At 47.8% G+C, this 22,042-nt stretch overlaps 2 protein-coding genes across 13 annotated transcripts in view; one reads left to right on the forward strand and one right to left on the reverse strand.

Annotated features, from left to right (window-relative positions):
- The first annotated feature begins 1,237 nt into the window (after nucleotides 1-1,237).
- Nucleotides 1,238-12,680, forward strand: RUSC1 (RUN and SH3 domain containing 1). Of its 8 annotated transcripts, XR_013997761.1 has the most exons (12): nucleotides 1,238-1,306; nucleotides 1,967-3,412; nucleotides 3,696-4,106; nucleotides 5,069-5,167; nucleotides 5,319-5,395; nucleotides 5,515-5,689; nucleotides 5,775-5,880; nucleotides 6,074-6,120; nucleotides 6,744-7,284; nucleotides 7,861-7,989; nucleotides 9,703-10,202; nucleotides 12,603-12,680. XR_013997761.1 is itself a non-coding variant. In XM_081122252.1 (11 exons), the coding sequence occupies exons 2-11, from the start codon at nucleotides 2,053-2,055 to the stop codon at nucleotides 9,869-9,871; spliced, it is 3,114 nt and encodes a 1,037-aa protein (XP_080978378.1). In that variant the 5' UTR covers nucleotides 1,238-1,306; nucleotides 1,967-2,052; the 3' UTR covers nucleotides 9,872-10,424. The 8 variants fall into 8 exon arrangements, 7 of the variants coding, with proteins under 7 accessions (XP_080978378.1, XP_080978380.1, XP_080978381.1 ...); XM_081122252.1 differs by lacking the exon at nucleotides 12,603-12,680 and having other exon boundaries at nucleotides 9,703-10,424; XM_081122254.1 differs by lacking the exons at nucleotides 3,696-4,106; nucleotides 12,603-12,680 and having other exon boundaries at nucleotides 9,703-10,424.
- A 60-nt stretch (nucleotides 12,681-12,740) lies between these two features.
- The window catches only part of ASH1L (ASH1 like histone lysine methyltransferase), a 109,314-nt gene continuing 100,012 nt past the window's right edge, over nucleotides 12,741-22,042 (reverse strand). For all 5 annotated transcript variants that reach the window (XM_081122251.1, XM_081122247.1, XM_081122248.1 and 2 more), the window contains 7 exons: nucleotides 21,114-21,204; nucleotides 20,570-20,708; nucleotides 20,304-20,476; nucleotides 18,864-19,030; nucleotides 16,692-16,732; nucleotides 15,546-15,847; nucleotides 12,741-15,219 (listed from right to left, as the gene is read on the reverse strand). In XM_081122251.1, the coding sequence (XP_080978377.1) occupies nucleotides 15,128-15,219; nucleotides 15,546-15,847; nucleotides 16,692-16,732; nucleotides 18,864-19,030; nucleotides 20,304-20,476; nucleotides 20,570-20,708; nucleotides 21,114-21,204 (1,005 nt within the window). In that variant the 3' untranslated portion in view covers nucleotides 12,741-15,127. The remainder of the gene's footprint in view (nucleotides 15,220-15,545; nucleotides 15,848-16,691; nucleotides 16,733-18,863; nucleotides 19,031-20,303; nucleotides 20,477-20,569; nucleotides 20,709-21,113; nucleotides 21,205-22,042) is intronic.

The following is a 22,042-nucleotide window of genomic DNA, read 5'->3' on the forward strand; positions in this document are numbered from 1 at the left end:
GGGGTGTGTATGGGAGGCAGCCAATTGATGTATCTCTGTCACACTGATGTTTCTCTAACTCCTTCTCTAAAAAAAAAAAAAGAATTTAAAACATTTCCTGGCTGGCGCGCTCAGAGGTTGAGCACTGACCTATGATCTAGGAGATGGTGGTTTGATTCCAGCTCAGGGCCCATGTCTGGGTTGCGGGCTCGACCCCTGGTGGGGGACATGCAGGAGGCAGCTGATCAATGACTCTCTCATCATTGATGTTTCTATCTCTTTCCCTCTCTCTCTCTGAAGTCAATAGACATATTTAAAAATAAAATCAAGAAAATATATTAAAACAAACCATCAAACACTTCTGATATTAAACATTGAAATAAATGTGAGCTATATACACATTTAAGGAATGACTAAAAGCAGGTAAGGTTATTTTCCAACCTTTCTAGTTAAGGGTTGTGGGAGCTCTTACCTAGAGAATAGGGAGCTTATCTGGGCAGCTCAAAGTGGGAGCCAACCCTGGACAGGAGGCCCTTCTATTCCAAGCCCACTCATACCCACAACCACTCAGGTAATTTAGACACACCAATTCACTTCACCTGCATATGTGGGTTGTGGGAGGAAACCGGAGTCCAGAAGAAAATTCAAAGGGAAGAACATGCAAGCTCCACACCGTGGACCTGCCTGGAATCGATTTTCTTTTCTTAACCCTATAAAGAAAAGAGGGTGAATAAAATTATATTATTCCAGGACCTGCTGCACTGTAACCTTGTGGTTCTGCTCTTGTACCAGCCAGGGGTGCAGCTCTGGCCAGAATGGGCAGGGTGGGTGGGGTCGTTCCACGGAACCCAGGACTGCCAGTCTTGACTTCTGGACCCCTTTGCACTAAAAGCCTAGGACATCAAAAACTGCCAGACATGCCCAGCCCGTGTGGCGCAGTGGCTGAGTGTCCGTCCATGAACCAGGAGGTCGCTGTTGTATTCCTGGTCAGGGCACAAGGCCAAGGTGCAGGCTTGATCCCCAGTAGGGGGCATGCAGGAGGCAGCGGTCAATGATTCTCATCATTGATGTTTCTATCTCTCCCTGAAATCAATAAAAACAAACAAAAGGCCCCCTGCGAGACAGGCCTTGGTGGGTGACACAGGCTAGTCAAGTGTAGGACGTCAAGTGCAGGGGCTGGGTCTGAGCCACGCCACGCCCATGCGTGAAGGGGGCGGCTGCGCAGGGCTGTCGTAGCTCCACTCCCCGCCCCGCCCCTCCAGTCTGTGCGGGGACTGTGGGAGCCGCGGAGGAGTCCAACGCCTGGAGCGGCTGCGGGAGCACCGTGGTGAGGAGGGCTCAGCCTGGGGGTGTGGATGGATGTATCGGGCATGCGGGGTGGGGCAGGAGAGGGAGTATAAATGAATAGGGGTGGGGTGGTGGCTGGGTGATAGACAAGTATGGAGAGAATGGACAGAAACCCCGGGTTTCTAGCAGGGCGGAGGTACCGGCCGTATGCTGAAGCCCTGCGGGGTCTGTGCGGCCCGCTTGACCGGCAGACTGCTGCCCCATCCTTCTCCCCCTCCCCCTCCCCCCATGTCCTGCATTTACCAGCCAGACGCACCTCCCCCCGCCCCCCGCCCCTCATTTCGGAGCATCTGGCAGGGCCTCCCTTGGCCCCTTACTCTGCGAGTGATCGCAGCATTGGACTCGGGGGCCATTCGGGCCGCATCCTTTTTCAAGCCCCGGCACCTCCTCGAGGATCCAGAGCGCAGCCGCGCATTCTCTGATCTCCCCCGCCCCATTCCCGGGGGGTTACATTCGACTCCACCTGCAAACACTGCAGAGGAAACTAAAGGCCAGCGGATGGCCATTAGCATCTCATTTGAATATTGTCTTAAGCAGCCAGCCAGAGCCTTCCCAGGCCTGCTCCTGCTGTCAGTCACCTCGGTGTCCTTCTCGCGGTCGGCACCCTCACTGGCTGGGTTTCACCATCCCTGTCTTCTAGGTCAGCATCTGCGGTTGCCAGGTAGGTGGATGTGCGAGGCCTGGTCTTCCTGATTCTCTAGAGGCCATCCCGTTGCCGCTGGCACTATGCTGTCCCCTCAGAGGGCTTTACTCTGCAACCTCAACCACATCCACCTCCAGCATGTCTCTCTGGGCCTGCACTTGTCGCGCCGTCCTGAGCTACGGGAGGGGCCCTTGAGCACATCCTTTCCCCCAGGCGACACCGGGGGCAAGGAGAGCCGGGGCCCCTGCAGCGGGACCCTGGTGGACGCCAATTCCAACAGCCCAGCTGTGCCCTGCCGATGCTGCCAGGAGCACGGGCCAGGCCTAGAAACCCGGCAGGACCCAGCACAGGAGGAAGAGGGGGCAGCCTCTCCCTCGGACCCGGGCTGCTCCTCCTCTCTCAGCTCCTGCTCAGATATTAGCCCTGATGAGTCCCCCATCTCAGTCTACTCGCGGGACCTCCCTGGTAACGAAGATGTCCACCCTCAGCCTAGCATCATCCCCCTGGAGCAGGGCTCCCCTCTGGTCTCCATAGGCCCTGGCGCCTGCTCTCCCGACAGCTTCTGCTGTTCTCCTGATTCCTGCTCTGGAGCGTCCTCCCCTCCCGGCCCTGGCCTGGACTCCAACTGCAATTCCCTGACCACCGGCCAGGACCTCCCTTACCCAGGGCTGGAGGAGGAAATCGAGGGTGGGGAGCAGGCCCTCCTGACCTCCGAGCTCCCGGAGGCGGATGACGGGAAGATCGACACTGGCAAAGCCGAACCCAGTTGGAAAATTAACCCCATTTGGAAAATCGACACAGAGAAAACTGAAGCTGGCTGGAAAATCACTGAGAACAATAACTCTGGTTGGAAAATCAATGGGAATACTAACTCTAGTTGGAAAGCTGAACCTGGAAAATTCGACTCCAGCTGGAAAACCAACACAGGAATAACTGATTCTGACTTGAAAGCAGATGCAGGGAAAAGTGATGGAGGATGGAAAAGTGACGTCAGCGAGGAGCCGGTGCCCCACCGGACAATCACGTCCTTCCATGAGCTGGCCCAGAAGCGCAAGCGGGGCCCGGGGCTGCCCCTCGTGACGCAGGCCAAGAAAGACCGCAGTGACTGGCTTATAGTCTTCTCGCCCGACACCGAACAGCCCCCCACCGGGTCGCTGGGCTGCTCCCCGGCGGCTCCCAGGGAAGTCACCACCTTCAAGGAACTTCGGTCCCGAAGCCGGGCCCCGCCCCCGCCAGTCCCTCCCCGAGACCCCCCAGCTGGCTGGGCCTTGGTCCCGCCCCGACCCCCACCCCCACCTGTCCCTCCCCGGAGGAAGAAGAACCGAGCCGGGCTGCAGCCTATAGCGGAGGGGCAGCCCGGGGAGGGCAGGGCGGGCAGGCCCGGCGAGAAGACCCCAGCCGCGAAGGAGCCCGAGGAGCCCGGCGCGCAGGCCGGTCTTGAGGGTAAGAGGCCGCAGGAGGAAGCGGGAGGAGGGCAGGGCTTCGGCCTTGCCCAAGCCTCCAAAGCCTACAGCCCGTCCCCCTGTATTCTCCCGACCCCCTTTCTGTGTCACCCATCCTCCCCGGCCCCTTCTACCAGGGAGCGCTCCGGGAATGGGAAACTGGGTGGGTCGTTGGGTTACAGGACTAACTTTTTGCTCCCTCTTTCTCCCGCCCTTCCTTGCCTGGCTGCCCGTCCCGCTGCCCTCCTTTCCCTCCGCACCTGCCCCGCCAATCCCGCCTGCAGCCCGTCCCCTCCTACTCCCTCGGCCCCTGGTTTTCCGGTTCTCGGCCGACGGGCGCCCCCTGTTGGAGGGTGGGGGTGCGGGCACAGCTGGGTCTCTGCTCCTGGCGCCTCTGGGGGGCTGGCCTGGTGCGGGGCTGCGGTTGCTGGGGGCACCTAGTCCCTCAGAGGAGCAGCTTCTGCCTGTCCGCCTGTCCCCCGTGGGAGCCTATTCGCCTCCGGCTCGGGGGGCCCTGTCCTGCCTGGCCAGCCCCGAGCTGGCACTGCTGCTCTCCCCGCTCTTTCCCAGAAGTAGCACCTTCCCTGCCACGGCTCCCCCACCCCGCCAGGTACCCGCCCCCCCGCTGCCACCGTCACCTCGTCCGCCGAAGGCCCCTCGTTGGACCCGGAGCCTACCGCCTCCACTCAGGCTACGTAAGACGGACGGGGCCGCCCCGCAGGCCACGCCCCAGGCGGCCGCCCCGCCCACTCAGCTCCGCTCACACCTCCGCTTTAGCTTTTTCCGGGGTACCCGGCCCCGCCCGGCCCTTAGACCTGGGGCCGATTCCTAGCGAGTTCATCGGTTCTGGTTCTTCGGAGTCAGGCCCGGCTCCTGTGCTGGGGCCCGGCGTCTTGGACGCTGGCTCGTCCAGCTTCCGTACTCAGTTTAAGGGGGTCCCAGGGAGTTCATTGTTAGGGACCTTGGGTTACACCCTCTGGAATTCCCTGGCCAGTGCAGTTCGGGCCTGACCAGCCCCTTACGTGGGAAACGTGCAAGGTGAAGCTCCCCAACCCCCAGGCTGAAGAGAGAGGTCCTGGTCACGCTTCCTCCCCAGACCAGCCTCACGTGGGCCCGGGGGCGCCCTCCCGCTGATATGCTGGCGCGGGACCTGGTTTTCCCCTTTCCGGCGCCTTCTCGCCTCCCACTCCTTGGATCTCCTTTCCTTCCCTCTCTCCCCCATTCTCGTTTGTCTGTCTTTCCATTGGTCCGGGCTCCCCACGTGCTCTCGGGTCTTCGCGGGCAGCAGGGCCAAGGTGCCCCTCCCTCCCCTCGCCCTGTAATCTACTGCCCCATAGGCCCAGCGGGCGGGGGTGGGGCGCGGCTGTCCCCGCGCTGGGACTTCCGGGATCGAGGAGGTGGGTGCTGGGCCCTGGAGAAGGAAATGGAAACGGGGAGTGGGGGTGGAGAGGGGCCGCGAGTGCTGAGATCTGAGCAGAATTTCACTCCGGAGTCCGGGGTCGAGCTGCCCCGTGCTGTACCCAGCTTTGCGTCCCCTCTCCCAAAACTAGTCTGGAGCTGGGGCGTTGTGGACCTGCAGGTGGTGACCTGTGCCAAAGCTCGGAGTCCTGGGGTAACCCTTGGTAGGTGTCACCACGTTCTTCTTTCCTTCCCGCAGTCCGCAGTTCCTGGTCCTTCGCCGGTGTCCCCGGGGCCCAGCGACTGTGGATGGCAGAAGCCCAGAGTGGGACTGGCCAGCTGCAGGAGCAGAAAAAAGGTAGGACACCCTAACCCCGGCTTCAGAATCAACTGCCCCTCACTGCAGCGCTCCCCTCTCAGGGTCAGGTTGCATAAACCAGCCCTCTCCAAGTCCGTAGGGTACGCTGAAGAGAGGGGGGCTTTCATGCTTCTCTCCCCTCCCCTCCCAGGTCTCCTGATAGCGGTCAGCGCCTCAGTGGATAAAATCATCTCGCACTTTGGGGCAGCCCGAAACTTGGTTCAGAAGGTGAAGTTGGGGAGGGGGGTAGGGGGTATGGAGATGAATGTAGGTCTGCGGGCATAGAACAGTTGGCAGGAAGGGTGCTGTTGGTATCTCTGGACCCATGCCCACTGCGCTGCCTCTAGGCCCAGTTGGGGGATAGCCGGCTGAGCCCAGATGTGGGGCACCTGGTGCTGACCACCCTCTGTCCAGCTCTCCATGCCCTGGTGGCTGACGGGCTGAAGCCTTTCCGAAAGGACCTCATCACTGGGCAGCGCAGGAGCAACCCCTGGAGTGTGGTGGAGGCATCAGTGAAGCCAGGTGAAGTGTGGGACTCAGCCCAGGCTGGGACTGAAGGGGGCAGGGCTAGGGCCTGGGCTTGGCTGACAGCTGGGGTTGTCCTCAGGCTCCAGCACCAGGTCCTTTGGAACCCTGTATAGCCAGGTCAGCCGTCTAGCCCCACTGAGCAGTAGTAGAAGCCGCTTCCACGCCTTCATCCTGGGCCTTCTCAAGTGAGTGGCATTCATACTGGTGCCCCTCCCATGGCCTGGGGACTGCAGGGGTATCTCAGGTGGGACACAGTAGTGATTTCCCATGTTCCCAGAGAAAAACCTCTCCTGTTCCAATCTCATCTCCCATCCCCTACCCAGAGGGGGCTAGAGTCCTCCACCTCCCTGAACTTCTGTTCCCTCTTTTCTCCCCCAGCACTAAGCAGTTGGAGCTGTGGTTTTCCAGTCTCCAGGAAGATGCAGGTCAGAGGATGGGAGAGGATGGGGTTGCTAGGCTATGCGGGAAGGAGGGAAAGTGATCTGTTTTGCTGGTTCCCACTAATGCCAGAATGATCTTAAATCTTTTCTCCGATCTTATGACTCTTCTGCTTAAAACTCTTTCAAGAAGTCCCACAGCCCACAGGGGGGGGAAAGACCCAAATCCTCACTGTAACCTCCAGTCTTGATTATTTGGCCTCTGCCTTCTTCCCCTGCCTTTAAGTCTGGGGCTTTCCCTGGTTCTTTGACAGTCCTCCTTTCTGATTCTTCCCCCCACTTGGAATAGGCCTTCCTGCCCCTCCTCATTAACTTTCATTCATCCTTTGGGTCCTACAGTGAGGCTTCACCCCTGCCCTCAGACTAGGCTAACTCCCACCCCCATTTTGCTCCCATGGTCCAGTCCTCCTTTCTGTTACTGTTTTTTGTCACCACTTGTTCCCTCTCTCCGCCATGGCTCTTCATGGGCAGGGATGTGTCAGCCCTGGTCCCCGCCTTGTTCTTCCTTCTCTGCCCCAGCGCCCTGCAGGGCAGAGAATGAGGCCTGGGGCGGTGTTTGTTGCCAGGACTAGGCCCAGGGCAGGGGCTGATGTTAGCCTGCTCTTTTCCAGGCCTGCTGTCCCTCCTGTACCTGCCCACTGGATTCTTCTCCATGGCCCGGAGTGGCTGCCCCTCCCTGTCCACAGAGCTGCTGCTCCTGCTGCAGCCATTGTCGGTGCTCACCTTCCACTTGGACCTGCTCTTTGAGCATCACCACCACCTGCCCCTGGGCCCACCTCAGGCTCCTGCCCCCCCAGGCTCACCTCCAGCCCTGCAGCAGACTGTGCAAGCCATGCTGCACTGGGGGGGTCGGCTGGCTCAGAGCCTTCGTGGGGCTTCTGGGGAGACCCCTCCAGCCCCCTCAAGCCCTCCCAAACCAGGCAGCTGGTGGGAGCAGCTGACCCAGGCCTCCCGGGTCTACGCCTCTGGGGGCACCGAGGGCTTTTCCCTTCGTCGGTGGGGATCCAGGCATCACGGGACTGTGGCTGAGGAAGCACAGGAGAAATCATTGCCCACAGAGGACGCGACACCAGGCAGAGGCGTGTGGCTGGGGAGACTGTTTGGAGTGCCTGGGGGCCTCACAGAAACTGAAAGTGGAACTCTAAAGTCCAGGTAATGGGGTACCTGGTCCTCTCCATGATCTCTGACCCCATCCTAGAGCCCCCAGTCACCCAGATATGAAACTGTAGTGATCCTCTAGGTCAGAAGTTGGCAGTCTGTTTTTCTATAGCCATGAGCTAAAAATGGTTACATTCTTAAGAGGTTACATTTTTAATGGTTATATAAGTACCTATATAATGTTCTCCATTTTGCCTCTTGGCTCTCAACACCAAAAATATTTACTATCTGGCCTTTTAGAAAATTTTCTAAAGGAAACATTTGCTGAGCTCTGCTCTGGGGTTTGACTATGGGTGGCTCTTTAATGGCTTCAGGCACTCTTGTGGTCTCGGGATCTCTCTGAGTGTACTGGTTCCATAGGTCTTTTGGTGACATTGGCTGTATAGACCTTGGTTTTCACCTCCCTAATCACCCTAACAAATTCTCTGCCCTTAGCTGTGATCAGCTCCTGACCTCTTTTGAAACAGTCAGGCTGCTCAGCCTTTTCTCTCTCCAGAGCCCTGGGTTCTTGTTTTTTGTTTTTTCCTGGAGGTGGGGTGACCTCTATGTCCCCCATGTCCCTTCCTCCAGGAGACCATCCAGCTGGCTGCCTCCTACAGTGAGTGTGTTGGCTCTGGTGAAGAGGGTGGCACCTCACGAGACTTCCTGTTCTCCTGAGGAGCTTGAGGCCTCAGCACCCAGCATGGTGCAGACCCATAGGTAAGAAGGATCGGGAAGAATGCATTGATGTGCACGTGTGTTATGTGTGTGTGTGCATTTCTGTCCTCACAGAGTGGAGGGGAGGTAGTTTGAAAGGCCATGGGGCTGTAAAGTGAGACAGTGCTTAGTTTGCATTACGTCTCTGCTATCTATTGTTGGTGTGAACTCATCTCTCTGAGCTTTCGTTTCTCTGTAAGGAGACGATAATTTATACCATTATAGTTGTTATAGAGACTAAACATAATTTTATAAGAGCATTTGGCACAGAGGAGGTGCCTAGTCAGTGATAAGTATGTACCTGGATGTGCCCATGTGCACGAGGGTTGTGCTTCCCTTTCACGGGGTCTTCTAATTTGGCACCAGGGGTTGCTTCTACTTTGGGGTCTGGCTTCCTTTGGTTTCTCAGTTCACTTAATTAGGCTTCTTGCTTTTTCATTCATTCAATGTTTTCCAAGTACTTACTATGCGCCCAGCGTTATGCTAGGGAAGGGAACACAAAGGTAAACATATTGGAGCCCCTGCCTTCAAGGAGCTTGTAGTCCAGTGGAGATTCCAATGAATACACTAGTGGTTAAAATTCTATGTGGAGCCTGGCCAGTGTGGCTCAGTTGGTTGAGCGTCGTCCCATGCACCTAGAGGTCACTGGTTCAATTCCTGCTCAGGGTACATACCTGGGTTGCCAGCTTGAACCCAGTAGGAGGTGGGCAGGAGGCAGCCGATCGATGTTTCTCTCTCATCGATGTTTCTACCCCTCTCTCCTTCTCCTTTCCTCTCTCTTTCTAAAAAAAAAACTTTAAAAAATCAATAAAAACATACTAAAAAAATTCTGTATGGAAAAGATTGTAGGAAAGGAAGACTGAGTCCTTCAGGGCCATATAGACGGGGCTTCTTCCCCAGGTATGCGGACTCGGAAGGCCCAGTGATGGTGTAGGGTGTGCGAGTGTCAGAAGGAACAGGATGTAAAGGTAGAGAGGTCCACGTGCTGTGAGGAACTGTGGGTACATGATCGGTTGTGGCCGGAGTGGAGGATGCTGGCAGCAGTGACAAGAGGCTAGAGGCTTCAGTAGGCCAGTTATAGGGCCTAGGCCTCACTGTGAGGCAGTGGGAGCCATTGAAGGCTCTTAAGCGGGGAATGATGTGCGTGCCTGTTTTTGAAGGATCTCTGACTGCTGTGTGGAGAATGGAGCTGGGGGGGAGGCCAGGAGAGATTAAGGGATACCAATTAGATTATAGGCAGTGGTTCAGAGAGAGGACAGAGAGCTAAACTAGGGTGGGGGCAGTGGAATTGATGAGAAAGACGGATGGAGTAGTGGGAGATACAAACGCCAAGCTAATTTTGGTCATTGATTAGATATGAGAAATGAGAGACCCTGGTTTTTGCTGGGAGCAACTGGGTGGAAGGTGGTGCTATTTAGCAGTATAGGGGACACAAGAGGAGGGACCAGTTTACAGGATTAAGATGAGTCATTTAATATGCACATGTTGAATTTGAGTTGAGAAGTGCAAATCATGTCAAGTAAGTAGTTGGAGTGGGTTTGAAGCTCAGGAGAGGGCTGGGGCCCCACAGAGAACCCACACATTGGCAGACAGGAGCCCAGTCCATGTTCACTGAACTGAACCAAAGGGACGCACCACGCAGTGGGAAGGTGAGGCCTGGGACAGCTGGGCACCCCCACCTCACTTATCCCAGCATCTCCCTCTGGCTCCCCACAGGGCAGTCCGTGCTCTCTGTGACCACACCGCTGCAGGACCTGACCAGTTGAGCTTCCAGCGTGGGGAAGTGCTGCGTGTCATCGACACTGTGGACGAGGACTGGCTCCGTTGTGGGAGGGATGGCGAGGAGGGGCTGGTGCCTGTGGGCTATACCTCTCTTGTTCTCTAGGCCTCGGACCTTTTCCTTTCCTGCGTGTGTCTCTCCCTCCTGTCACCTGGGAATGGAATGGCCTGTGAGCACTAACCCTTGAAAAATGATTTTCCCAGAAGCATTTACCCTGTCTGCAAAATGATACTTTCCTCCAATATCCCTTTCTGCTAATATGTAAAATAAATCTTCCTTTTCTCCCATATCCATCTGTAAGTTGAAATCTGCTCTTCTTCCAAATATATACAAAGCAGTTTCCCTCCATGGAGTCTCTCCTCTTCCCCATCTGCATAAGGAAACATCTCCCTTTCTATCTGCAAAATGGAGATTTAGCCCCCAACTACCTTCATGTGTAAGTAGACTCTTGCCTACTATAGTACAGTATATTCCTCAGTTCCCAAGACTAGAGGGGCTCTAGTCTCCTATGTATGAATCTTCATCCATCCCATGTTGCCTGTATTTATTATGTACTCATGTTGTACCAGGTGTTGAAGTCTGGACACCCCCGGTGGGTGGGCCTGTGGTGTTGGTCTGTCTCCCTCCTCCTTTATCCCAATAAAGTGTGGGAATTGAATGTGTGTGTGTCACTGGGTTTCAGGACATAGGCTGTGGGGGAAGGGAGGGGAGTGCTTCTCTGTATTTGAGACTTGATTGCTTTGTTTTGTGAGACTGATAGGTAGGTGCCTGAGTAAAATAATGGGAGTGTAGGAAAGACGTAGCCCTTGAAATTGTACTCATTAGATCTGTATCTGAGGTGAGGGATTAAAGGGTTGCAAGAAGCGACGCATTTTTCTTCTATTTAACATCACCATTCTGCGGTAATATAATTTCAGAAAGCACAATAATTTGGTATCTATAACTTCATTAGGAGTTCATTTCAGTCTTTTGAAATGAGAATAGTTCAGATGCTCTGGAGCCTTGAGGATGGGGTCAGAAATCACTATAGATTGCCTAGAGGAAAGTCAGCAGAAGGTTACAAGAATGGAAAGCTATCATCATAACCAGGCAACAGGAAAGTTAGGGGAAGTCAAAAGCTATGAAGTGAAATGGGAAAGGTGTCTGGGTTTTCCTTCATCTTTGGGAACTTTGTTGGAGAGGACAATGGGCACGTGATAGGAGAGGGGAGATAAAAACAAACCCAAAGCTTTGTGAATACTTGTAGCAGGCTTTAGATAGCCTCAAATGTCTCATACTTCTGCCATTTTCAAAGACTTATTCTTATACCCCATTTCCGGCCAATTCATATTTATCTGCTCATTGCTTTAAATTTGCATTTGTGTTTGGCTGCCCTTGCAATTTCGACCTCAGTTTGCATTTCAGATGTTTTCTAGGGTGATGTTCCACCAACTGGATTCTGAGAGCCTCTGGGGATTCCTAGTTGTATTCTCAGTAGTACAAGCTTATGCAAATTACCACTGTAAAAGTAATTTTATTTTTACAATGTTTGAAGTTATAAAACAGTATATGTGGAAGACTACTTTGATTTTGGAACCAATGTTTCTCAAAGTGAGGTCTTCAGAGTAACCTTGGGGGAGGTCCATGACTTCTAAAGTTTCAGAAATCTCATACTGCTACAGAGCTTTTATTTGCCAGGATTCAGCCTGCCCACTCCTTTTTCTGACTCCTATCCCCATGTAGTTTTACAGTAATCCTAGTAAGAGCTCCAAGCTGAGTACTGTTAGAGCGGGTGGTAATAGAACAGTGGGACCTCCTTGCAGAACATCATGAAATAAACATTGATACGAAATTTAGTTTTATACTATTATATATTATATAGAACAACTATAGTAGATACCAAAGGTTAAAAAAATAAAGATAAGAATTAAAATTAACTAGTATGTTTGTTTTTGTAGTCATGAAGAGACTGTCTGTGGGGTAAACCCCTAGCCCTTGTAGAAGTAGAGACTGAGCTCTTGCAGTCAACTGGATGCTCTGAGCAGCTGTGTTCTAGCTGAACTCAAAGCCTAAATGTCAGACGTGACAACATTCTGTTAGGTCTTTCAGTTGTTGGCATGAGTGGATTAATCTTCCTTAGGAGAGTCCCACTTTGGCTATTTCTGACACTTTTCTATTTGCGATGAGCATAAAGATTTTGGAGTTGTCATTCTAACTCTAGTTGGTGATCTCTGGCAATTTACTTAATCTTCCTGAGTTTCAGTTTTTCTTATACAAAATGGGAATAACTACAGAGGGCTATTAGAAGGACTGAATGACTAGCTATATGACCTTGAGCAAATTAGTTAACCTCTCTGTTGCCTCAGTTTCCACATCTATAAAATTGGGTTTGGTACCTAACTAAAAAGGCTGTTGTGAAGATTAAATAAATAAATGAATGTAAACTGCTTACAATGAAAATAGTCTTGACATTGTAGTTCAAAAAATGTGGCCTTAAGTTATTGACAACATTGGAGGTTGTTAATGAGTATTAAAAGAGATGATGTATAGATGGTGTGTATGTGTGCAAGGGATAGAGGTATAGATGATTATTATATTGATTGGTTAGGCTAGGCTCAGACCAAAAAGATCCTAGTATTGAGGAAATGACTTTATCCAATAGTCAACAGTGGTATGCTCACATGCAGGATGCTGTTGATATGTTTTTCATTGATTTTAGAGAGAGAGGAAGGGAGAGAAAGAGAGAAGGAGAGAAAGATCGACTGGTTGCCTCCCGTACGTGCCCCGATCAGGGATTGAACTCAACCTAGGTATGTGCCCGACCAGGAATCTAACCTAAAACCTATTCTGTATCTAGGATGATGCTCCAGTCAACTGAGCCACCCAGCCAGGGCCTGATGATGTGGTTTTAAAAAGATCTCTCTGGAAACAGGATGGAGAAGATCCTAGAAGATAGAGGATAGGAAAGAGAAAAAATAGCAGGCTCACCACTCTGTAGTTAGGAAAAGTTTTTTCCATTTAATACTAGACTTTTAAGGATTGAGATGCAAGCTTTTTATGCAATTACATCCAATGTTAAAATTGGTAATACATAATTTACAAAGATTAACATCAAAACAATCATCTATTTAGATATGCTTTTGTAAAAAGGAAATATATTAGCAGCATTTATATTTTCCGCAATCACACAGCCTACAGACATGCAGACTAACTGTATCTATTTGCAGTGATGTAGTGCTTTGCCCCGCATTTCAAACACCAAAACCCGCCTGGCAGCTAGGGGGAATCTTTTTATTTCGTTATTATAAAATAACTGAAAAATAAAAAAAGGCATTAATTTCTACACCAGTAAGAAAAAACAAGTTTTTGCACTTACCTAACATTTGATTGTCTAAAAAACATTTCAGTTTTTAGTCTTTCAACAAAAGAAAGATAAAACGACAGAGCGTAGTGTCTTTTGCTTCTGTTCACACATTTTACAAAGTTTTTTCTTTTTTTTCTTTTTTAAAATTTTAGTGTTTAACACTATTAAAAGAAATATTGAATTTAAACTCTTTCTTGTCACTTTCCTGCTTCTGACTAAAAGGAGACTCCCAAAGTGCCCCTGTCCCCACCTCCCTCCCACCCGGCTCCCTGAAATGGAAATCAAAAGAAACCACTCCAATGGGCTTGGACATGCGATTTTTCCAGCTCCACACGTGAGTATCTTATACCCAGGTCTCTCAGTAATGTACAGTGCTTCTCTACAGTAAGAAAATACTCCAAATTATTTTCTTAATTCTCTTTTTTCTTTAATAAAATATTTATTCTGCTTTTTCTCTGCTCAAGGGGATCTTTGGCATCCCCGGTCTCTTTTGTTTACTCCTCAAGATTGACATAGAAAGAAGAAAAAGGAAAAAAGATTCAATGGAATGGAAGGTGGTCAATGTTTCTACCTAAACAAGTCAGAGTGTCGTCATCATAAGGGAAAATGTACAATCAGGACAGCATTGGTCCAATATTAGAAAAAAGTAATGGGGACTGGTTTACTATTGTATTGCTTACTAATCACGCAGCAGATATATATATATATATACACACACACACACACACACATATATATATATATATATTCACACACACATATATATATACACATACAACTTGGCACATTTAAAAACAATCTTTTCTCTTATAAGAACATCTAAAACGTATATGCATATGTATGTCTGAGAAGACAACAAAGCAAAGCTTTTTAAATTTTATTTTTAAAGAGACAGTACTGTCTAGTAACTTCTGGCCAGAGAATGGATGGGAAGGAAGGAAACACCCTGGATATCCCTCCTGATGACCAGGAGGGTGGAGGGAAGATGGAACTATTGGGGTAGGGAGAACACACTGTCTCTTTAAGAGATGGAAATTGAAAACTGTACAATTAAGAAAACAAGAGTAGTGTTTTCAATTGATAATCTATACTCAAAACAAATACTCTGATAGGTGAATACTGTTCAACAGTTTATGTAGTGACTTTAGTTTTGTGGGGGTTAGAGTTCATTTTTATATAGGTTTTAAAATGATTTTATTTTGAAATGAATCTCCATTCGCACAGCACAGCAGACACACACAAACCACAGTGCATAAACTGTACATGTGCTGGGGGGAGGCCTGGCCTTCTCGTTAGAAAAAAATACGTGCGGCAGGTTCAAACAAAGATAATTATAACAAGTACTGTGCCCTCTGACCCCATGGGGGCCTTGCCTACTCCATGATTCTGTTTTGGGGAGTAGAGTTAAGGAGAGGAGCAGCAGTTACAAGTGCTTTGAGTTATCAACTCATGTTTTACTTTCACCTGGCTGGGCAAGAAAGGAGAGAGAAACTTTCCTAATCAGGGATCTGGAAAGAGGCCCCAGCTACTGTTCCTGTCTTAGGTCTCTGGGATAGCTCTTGGAGCCTACAGAAAACAGATGGGGTAGGGGTGGGTGGGGCTCCTGGCCCTATCCCGTTGGATTTTGAGTTACACCCAGGTAAAGGAAGCAGCTTCTTAGCAGTGCCTGTGGGATCAGAGGATGACAGAAAAACCCAAGCTGGGGGAGAGGCAGGTGTTGTAAAGTACCAAAAGGTTTGGTCATCCTTAATGTGCTCTACCTTCCTCCCTACATTATTATTAACCTTCTGGATGAAGCAATTGAGAGGAAAACAAGTTAAATTGAACTGGTTAGACAGATCCCCTTCCTCTTCCTCTCTACTAGCTCCAAGGTTTTATTAAGTACCTAATGTTAACAACATGGCCCCATTCCCCTTGCTGGACGGACCCTTCCCACCCCTGTCTACACTCAGAGAACAGGAGGCAGGACTGTTAGCTCCACTGGATCCCAGATGCTTGAGATTCTCATTCTTTGAGGTTCACTTCCGAAAGCTGTTTTCTGGGATAAACAGAGTACGCCTTCGCAGTTTCCTGCCCGATCCTTCCTCCAGCAAGTAGGTCACATCAATGGCTGAAAACAGAACCAAGGAGGCTGATCAAATACCACCGGCCTACTCCTTACCCCAGATCAGAGGAGTTCAATGATTGCTTTTCTAACCTATAAGCAATTTAGGCCTTCCTCCAGCTGGATAAAAAAGTTGTCCTCTAGGAAGGAGATCCTCTCATCTTCCAGTTTCATTCCCAAGATATAACTAAAAGCAGGCCCACGAAAGAACTATACCATTTTCTTAGAATACATTCCATCTGGACCAGTAATTAGAAGTTGTTCTTTTTCATCCCATCTCCCCTAATTTTCTATTTATCTTAAAGCCTAGATATTAGCCTGATTCTTCTTACCATTTTTTCCAGGGATTTTGTCAAGGAGATTGAGCAAGATCTGGTTGAGTCGTTCCCGTTGGTTATGCCGTCGTTCCTCAGGCGTACAGGGTGATTGCGCTTCCTGACTATTCTCCTCTGTTTTTTTTTCACCCTCACTCACTTCGGGAGTGGCCCCCTCCTGTTCTGGCTCCTCCAGGCTGGGCATTTCATTGGCTGCTTGCTCCTGACTGGCCAGAACCTCTTCAATCAAGGGCAGTGCATCGTCCTCCTGGCCCAAGTCTTTTAGTGGTGGCTTTGAGCGCTCAGACTTCCAGGATGACCTGCCAGAAGGATATGTGAACTTAGAATAAGGCTGAGAAGGGCACCTGGGGATGGAGGGGGCATAAAGGGAAATGACCTCAGGGTAGCTTGAGACCCTGAAGCCTAGCTGTTAGGACCCTGGCTCAATAGGTAAGAAACTTGGCTCTGGTTTTCACTTTATTATTATTTGAACAAACCACTACCTTTCTCTGAAATTTAATTTCTATTTGTAAAGTTTAATTATTCTTGTCTTTCAGAAATTCAACAAATTAATAAAAGATACCAGAGCTGGTACAATTGCTTAGCTAGTTCTGACTGCTTCATGAGTATGGAGAAGTCTGGCACAACTTTGTAATACCAATAGTCCAACTGTATTTAAATGGAGTTTTCACTTTTCCTAAATCTCTTTCACATCTATTATCCAATACTTTCCCCTTATGGTAAGCTACTGAAGTAGGTAAAGCAGTTGTTATGCCACCATTCAACAGAAAAAGAAATTGAAGAAAAGACTTCAGTGCTCTTTCTCCAAGAATACTCATTATATACAAAACAGACACAAATAAAAACTACAACTCAAGCTGCTCAGCTAAAACTGTGCATTTCTAGCTACTTTTGTTCCTTGACAAAGGTCCCAAGAGCTGATAAACCTTGGAGTAATGGGAAAAGCTTGCAGAAATCTAATGAAGACTTTTCTGAAGCTGTATGGAGTTCTGTTCCAAATTCTCTTCACTACCTGTAATCCTTACAAAATCTCTCTCCCTGCCCTTACTGTTGGCACTCCATTGGGCTACTCTGTCAGAGAACCCCCAATCTTAGGGGTTGTTGGTGAACCCCTTAGGCTCTTCACATCCCCATGGGACTCACCGCCCTCCGTTCCTCTTGTAGTTGTCTGGGACATAATGAGGCTGCAGAGAAGAAAAGGAAGTGGTGAGTGTACTGTAGAAGCTGGCAAAGCTGGATCACATGATCTGGACCAACTCAGGATGGGGAGGTGGGGAGGTAAAGGAAGAAAAAAATAGGATGAAAGCCCTTACAAGCTGGGTGACTATATTTTAAAGTCAGAAGTTCAGTATTTCTATTAATGTGTAGGCCAAAGGACAGTAAGAGATTAGGCTCACAATTCTTTTTGCCCCGTTCCAACTTTTAAGTAGTTAAGGTTGATTTCAAAGCTAATCACTGAGCTGTTGACTGAGCAAGCAAGACCAGAGAAATCTAGATGGAAGGCAGGGCTTGGTGGTGGGTAGAAAGAATATAAAATAAATACTGTTTAGAGAAAGTTGAAATAATTATAGGAAAAATAGGGACATAGGGACATAAAGGTTTGCTTTCTGGTTGGACTATTTCTAGGCATTCCAGGATTACAGCTAGGAATCTGACAGGCCCACTTAAAAGAAGCCACAAGGATGAGAAAAGCTTCACCCAGGGTTTCGTTATAGCAAATAGATGGACGAGGTGCCAAAACCTTTATGGCATGATGAATGGCACAAAATAACCAGAGGATATGCTCACAATAATTTGAAAGAAAAAATATAATAGGAAAAAGGCTGATAATAAAAATGTGAACAGTGGTTATTTTCTGGATAGTGGGATAATACAGTCATGTGCCACTTAATGATGGGAAATGCACAGTTAGGTGATTTTTTTGTTGTGTGAACATCAGAGTGCCCTTACACAAACCTAGATGGTATAGCCTATTACACACCTAGGCTTACAGTCTGTATAGCATGTTACTGTACTGAATACTGTGGGCAACTGTAACACAATGGTAAGTATCTGTGTATCTAAACATAGAAAAGGTATAGTACAGTACAGTATAAAATATTAAAAAATGGTACACCTGAATAGTGCACTTACCATGAATAGAGGCTGCAGGATTGGAAGTTGCTCTGGGTGAGTCAGTGAGTGGTGAGTGAATATGAAGGCCTAGAACATTATTTTAAACTATTGCAGACTTTATAAATACTACACTTTACACTTAGGCTATACCAAGCTTATAAAAGAACACAAGAGAAATGATGCAATCAAAACTATGGTAAACATGAAATGTGTGAGGCTGCTGTTGGTGTAACACGACATACTGTTTACAGCAAACTTTTTTTTTAATAAGCAGAAAGAGAACACTTTAAAATAATTATAAAAGTGTAGTATAATAAACACATAAACCAGTAACAGTCATTTATTATCAAGTATTAAGTACTGTACACAATTGTATGTGCTATATTTTTATATGAATGGCAGCACAGTAGGTTTGTTTACACCAACATCACCACAAACACCTGAGCAATACACTGGGCTACAATGTTACAGTATCACTAGGTGACAGGAATTTTTCAGCTCCATTATAATCTTATGGGACCATCATCGTTATGCAGCGCATGACTGTATACAATTAAAAAATTTATTTACTGACTGATTGATAAGAGAGAAAGGAAGTGGGAGAGAGAGAGAGAGAGAAACATCAGTTTGTTGTTCCACTTATCTATGCAATCATTAGTTCCTTCTTGCGTGTGCCCTGACCGGAGATTGAACCTGCAACCTTGGGATATTGTGATGACGCTCTAATCAGGGCTTACAATTTTTCTTCTTAATTCTTTGTACTTTTAAAATTTTATATAATGATGCCTTACATTTTAAATACAGGAGTAAAAAGAAAAAGCACTGAATTATTTTCACCAAGGGTTTCTCAGGTTCTTGATTCTACTTGCTTCTTAAAATTAGGGGTGTGAAAAACAAAACAGAAAACTACAATACGGGGCTCAAGGGCAAAGATTAGAGGTGAGAGAGAAAAAAAGAGAAAAATCTGACTAAAGTGTAATTAGGAAATAAAAAATCTCCTGAGACACAGCTCATACCAGGAAATGCAGAATAAATGTGTTTATGCTGTTCAAACATCCCAAACAGAGATAAAGATTTCCAGAGTTTGGGATGGAGACAGGATGCAGAAGCAGAGAGCCACTTGAGAATTCTTGTTCTATGAATTCCATGTATAAACTAGATTATCCTGACGCGTACAATTAGGAGAGAAAGGAGACTTACTGAGAAATCTCTTTTGGGAGTGAGCTTCTTGGGGAAGTGATCAAAGGCATAGGGCTTGGTGCAGACAGGATAGCGGTTCCGGTGGATCTTGTAAAACAGGTGTGCTGACTTGTCAAGCCGATAATCACAGATGTACACATCTTGCTCCTTCACTCCTTTGGGTCTCCCTATGGGTCCAAACACTGTTAAATAACCCTATTTTCCCTTCTTTCCCCAAGCTTCCCAGAGACTACTACACACCACTGGGAGAGCAGCCAGACCCCTTAAGAGGGAAATATTGCAGCCATTTCCAAGCATTTGGTGACTGCAGAAGAAAAGAGAATCCTCAGACACTAGCAACAAAAAAGAAAAAGGGTGTCTAGGAGTCCAGGGCTTACTAAAGGATGGAAAGAGACCAGGAATGTAGATTATCTGAGTGCTACAGGGACTTCTGAGGGAAAAACAGAGCAGAATAAGGGGGAGTTATGAGAAAAGGGCAATATAAATAAGGAAAGCACATTTGGAAATGAACACTTTGTATCTGGGGGGGATGGAGGGGCCATCAGTATCATGAAGCTCCAAGCACTCTTTTTTCTCTCCCAAGAGAACATTTATTTGGTAAAATTACAGAGGTGGAAAAAGTAATTCCTAGAAGAAATGGAATTCCTAGAAGAAATGGGCTTAAGAAACAAATTATAGAGGTTAAGGAAAGGGCCTTTGGAGCTTGGGAGTGAGGAAGGTAATGCTAATGCTAATGCTAATACTATTGTGAGGGGTGGGGGTGGGGAGTGGGAAGGGAAGGGAAGGGAGGTGCTGACGTGCTCGCAAGAGGGAGAGCCTCCAAGCAGTCAGTTTTTGAATGGAATATATATTCTTCTGGACTACTTTACTACGATACTAAGTATGATACTAAGAAAGAGCTACGCAACTGAACTTTTTTACTGTGAACCATAAACCGAACTAAGTGCTTTTGTAGATTATTTAATCTTTACAAAACTCTCTAAAACAGATACTAATCCATATTTTCAAAAGGTTAAGTAACTTGGCTCAAGGGCACATAGGTGAAAACTGGTGGAGCTAGAGTATGAAATAAGGTAGTCTGACTCCATAGCCTTCACTGTCAACCTGAAACTTATAAAACTATTGTGCTTTGTTTGTTTAATGTACAGAGTTGATGATGGCCTAAGGATTTTGGAAAGGGTGGGTGAAGGAACATTATATTCTCACAAATACTAACACTGTGCTAACTATACAGTATTAAAATAAAAATATAAAAAAAAGAGAGAATTAACATTATTAAGTAGCAAGCACTAGGTAAAAGAAAGGAAAAAATATAGTATAGCTCTCTGACTAGCCTTGGACAACCCGTTATGAAATAGAGACAGTAAGAATGCAGTGGGCAATTGTAGCTCAATGACCAGGGGATAGGAGGTCATTTCTTAAGTAGCCCAGATTACTTACCTTTACAGTATGTATAAAGATCCAGTACACAGCAGGTCCCCACTACAGCCTCCAAGGGAATAATCTCATACAGTGGCACCCGAAATAGTTCATTGTGATAGAACCGACGGGAGGGAGAATGATGGGTTTCGTGGGGACGGAAGTAATGGTGTCCAAAGGCAAATCGTTCCTCTCTAAAAAAAGGAAAAAAAAATGGAGAGGTTTAGCTGGTTAGCAAGATCCTAGTGAATATTCAGCTCTGTGCACATAGGGACCTCCACACTTACTTTTCATTCTTCCAAAGCTTCTCAATGCGGAAGATGTCAAGTTTATCTCTGTTAATGTGAGATAACAGTCGATAGGACTGACGGACTGGGTGGCCATCAGGGGTGCGGCGACTGTCCCTCATCAAATATACACAGTCACCTAGGAAGGGGACAGAACATGGGAAGGTTAAAATGATTCCTGCATGAATTCTGTTAGGCACCCATTGGTCTGGCCCAAGGTCTACATAGAAAGAACTTAAAATCTAAAACAATCAATTCATCCAGCAGTCCAATGGTAATGATAATCAACTCTAGACTATGAGAATGACATGATCCTATATATCCCCCTTAGTCTTAAAATTAGCTTTATAACACCCTGTTGTCTCCATATTAGTTTTATTTGGTGGAGGGGAAATGCATGTAAGCCTAAGTAAGGACTGAAGGATATAAAAACCTTTATTCTACTGCTACTAATGGTCATATGGAGAGAGTGACTATTATGCAGACACAGACACCTCCTACTATTCAGAAAGGTCAGCTTTGACAACTAGGGTTGTGCACGCACCTTGACGAAGCAGCAAGTCGTCTCGGAGCAAACAGATGAAGTAGACACAGCCAGGCTGGGCATAGTGAGGCCGAGGGATCATGGGCACCTCCTGACAAGAGCAGAAAGCCAATGGGTAAGGGCTGGGACTACTACATCCGGCCTGTTGTCTCTATACAAGAGGAAGAGACCTAAACCAAGAATCCCTGACCAAGACAGACTTACTGTTTAGTCACTTCAACACACCGCAGATACAGAACAAAACCTGGAAGCGAGCAGGAAAATGAAGGCGGACGACAAAATGAGCAGGCCAGCGCCCCAAGTGCATGCTATGGGGCAATGACTGTGGCTGTTCTGTGCCTTCCAGAGGGCACTTGAAAATGTGTGGATGGGAACTTGGTCACAACAACTGGGGGAGGCTACTAGTATTTAGTGGTGCCAGGGAAGCCAAATATCTTGCAATGCATTCCTCACAACAAAGAACTGTTCACTCAAAATGACCCCAGCACTACTGTTAAAAAATACTGCCTAAATAATTTTTATAGATGTGACTTGCTTAATATCACACACATAAATATGGCAGAGCCATAACCAAAAACCCATTTAATAACTTTGGCAAATTACCCAACCTAGAGTCTCTCCTGGAGTGTGTGGCTAAGGCTGACCTTTGTTGACTCTGAGTACAGTGCTCTTTTCATTTAAACACTGCTTAATATAAGTGGTAGAGTACTCAAGTTCTAGACTTTATAAGCTACTTCTTTTATAAATAGTTGATAGTGTTTATAAAAACCATAGTTTTCTATAACACCATTCCTTTCATAGATTTCTAGGTATTTTATTTTCCCTTTGATCCCACTCCTGAGAAAAGGAAGGGCAGAATTATCACCCTCAATGTAAAGCATAAGAAACTGAGGTCCAGAGTGGCTGAGTGACTTATCAAAGGAACTTCA

This window comes from Miniopterus schreibersii (assembly GCF_964146895.1).
Source record: "Miniopterus schreibersii genome assembly, chromosome: 19".
NCBI classification, from domain to species: domain Eukaryota; kingdom Metazoa; phylum Chordata; class Mammalia; order Chiroptera; family Miniopteridae; genus Miniopterus; species Miniopterus schreibersii.

What these genes read in the sequence shown, in the direction of transcription:
- RUSC1 (XM_081122252.1), top strand. Translation starts at nt 2,053, where the DNA reads ATGCTGTCCCCTCAGAGGGCTTTACTCTGCAACCTCAACCACATCCAC. An exon ending in CGCGCAGGCCGGTCTTGAGG is followed by an intron (nt 3,413 to 3,695) that starts GTAAGAGGCCGC and finishes TCCCGCCTGCAG; the next exon opens with CCCGTCCCCTCCTACTCCCT. An exon ending in TTCATCCTGGGCCTTCTCAA is followed by an intron (nt 5,881 to 6,073) that starts GTGAGTGGCATT and finishes TTTCTCCCCCAG; the next exon opens with CACTAAGCAGTTGGAGCTGT.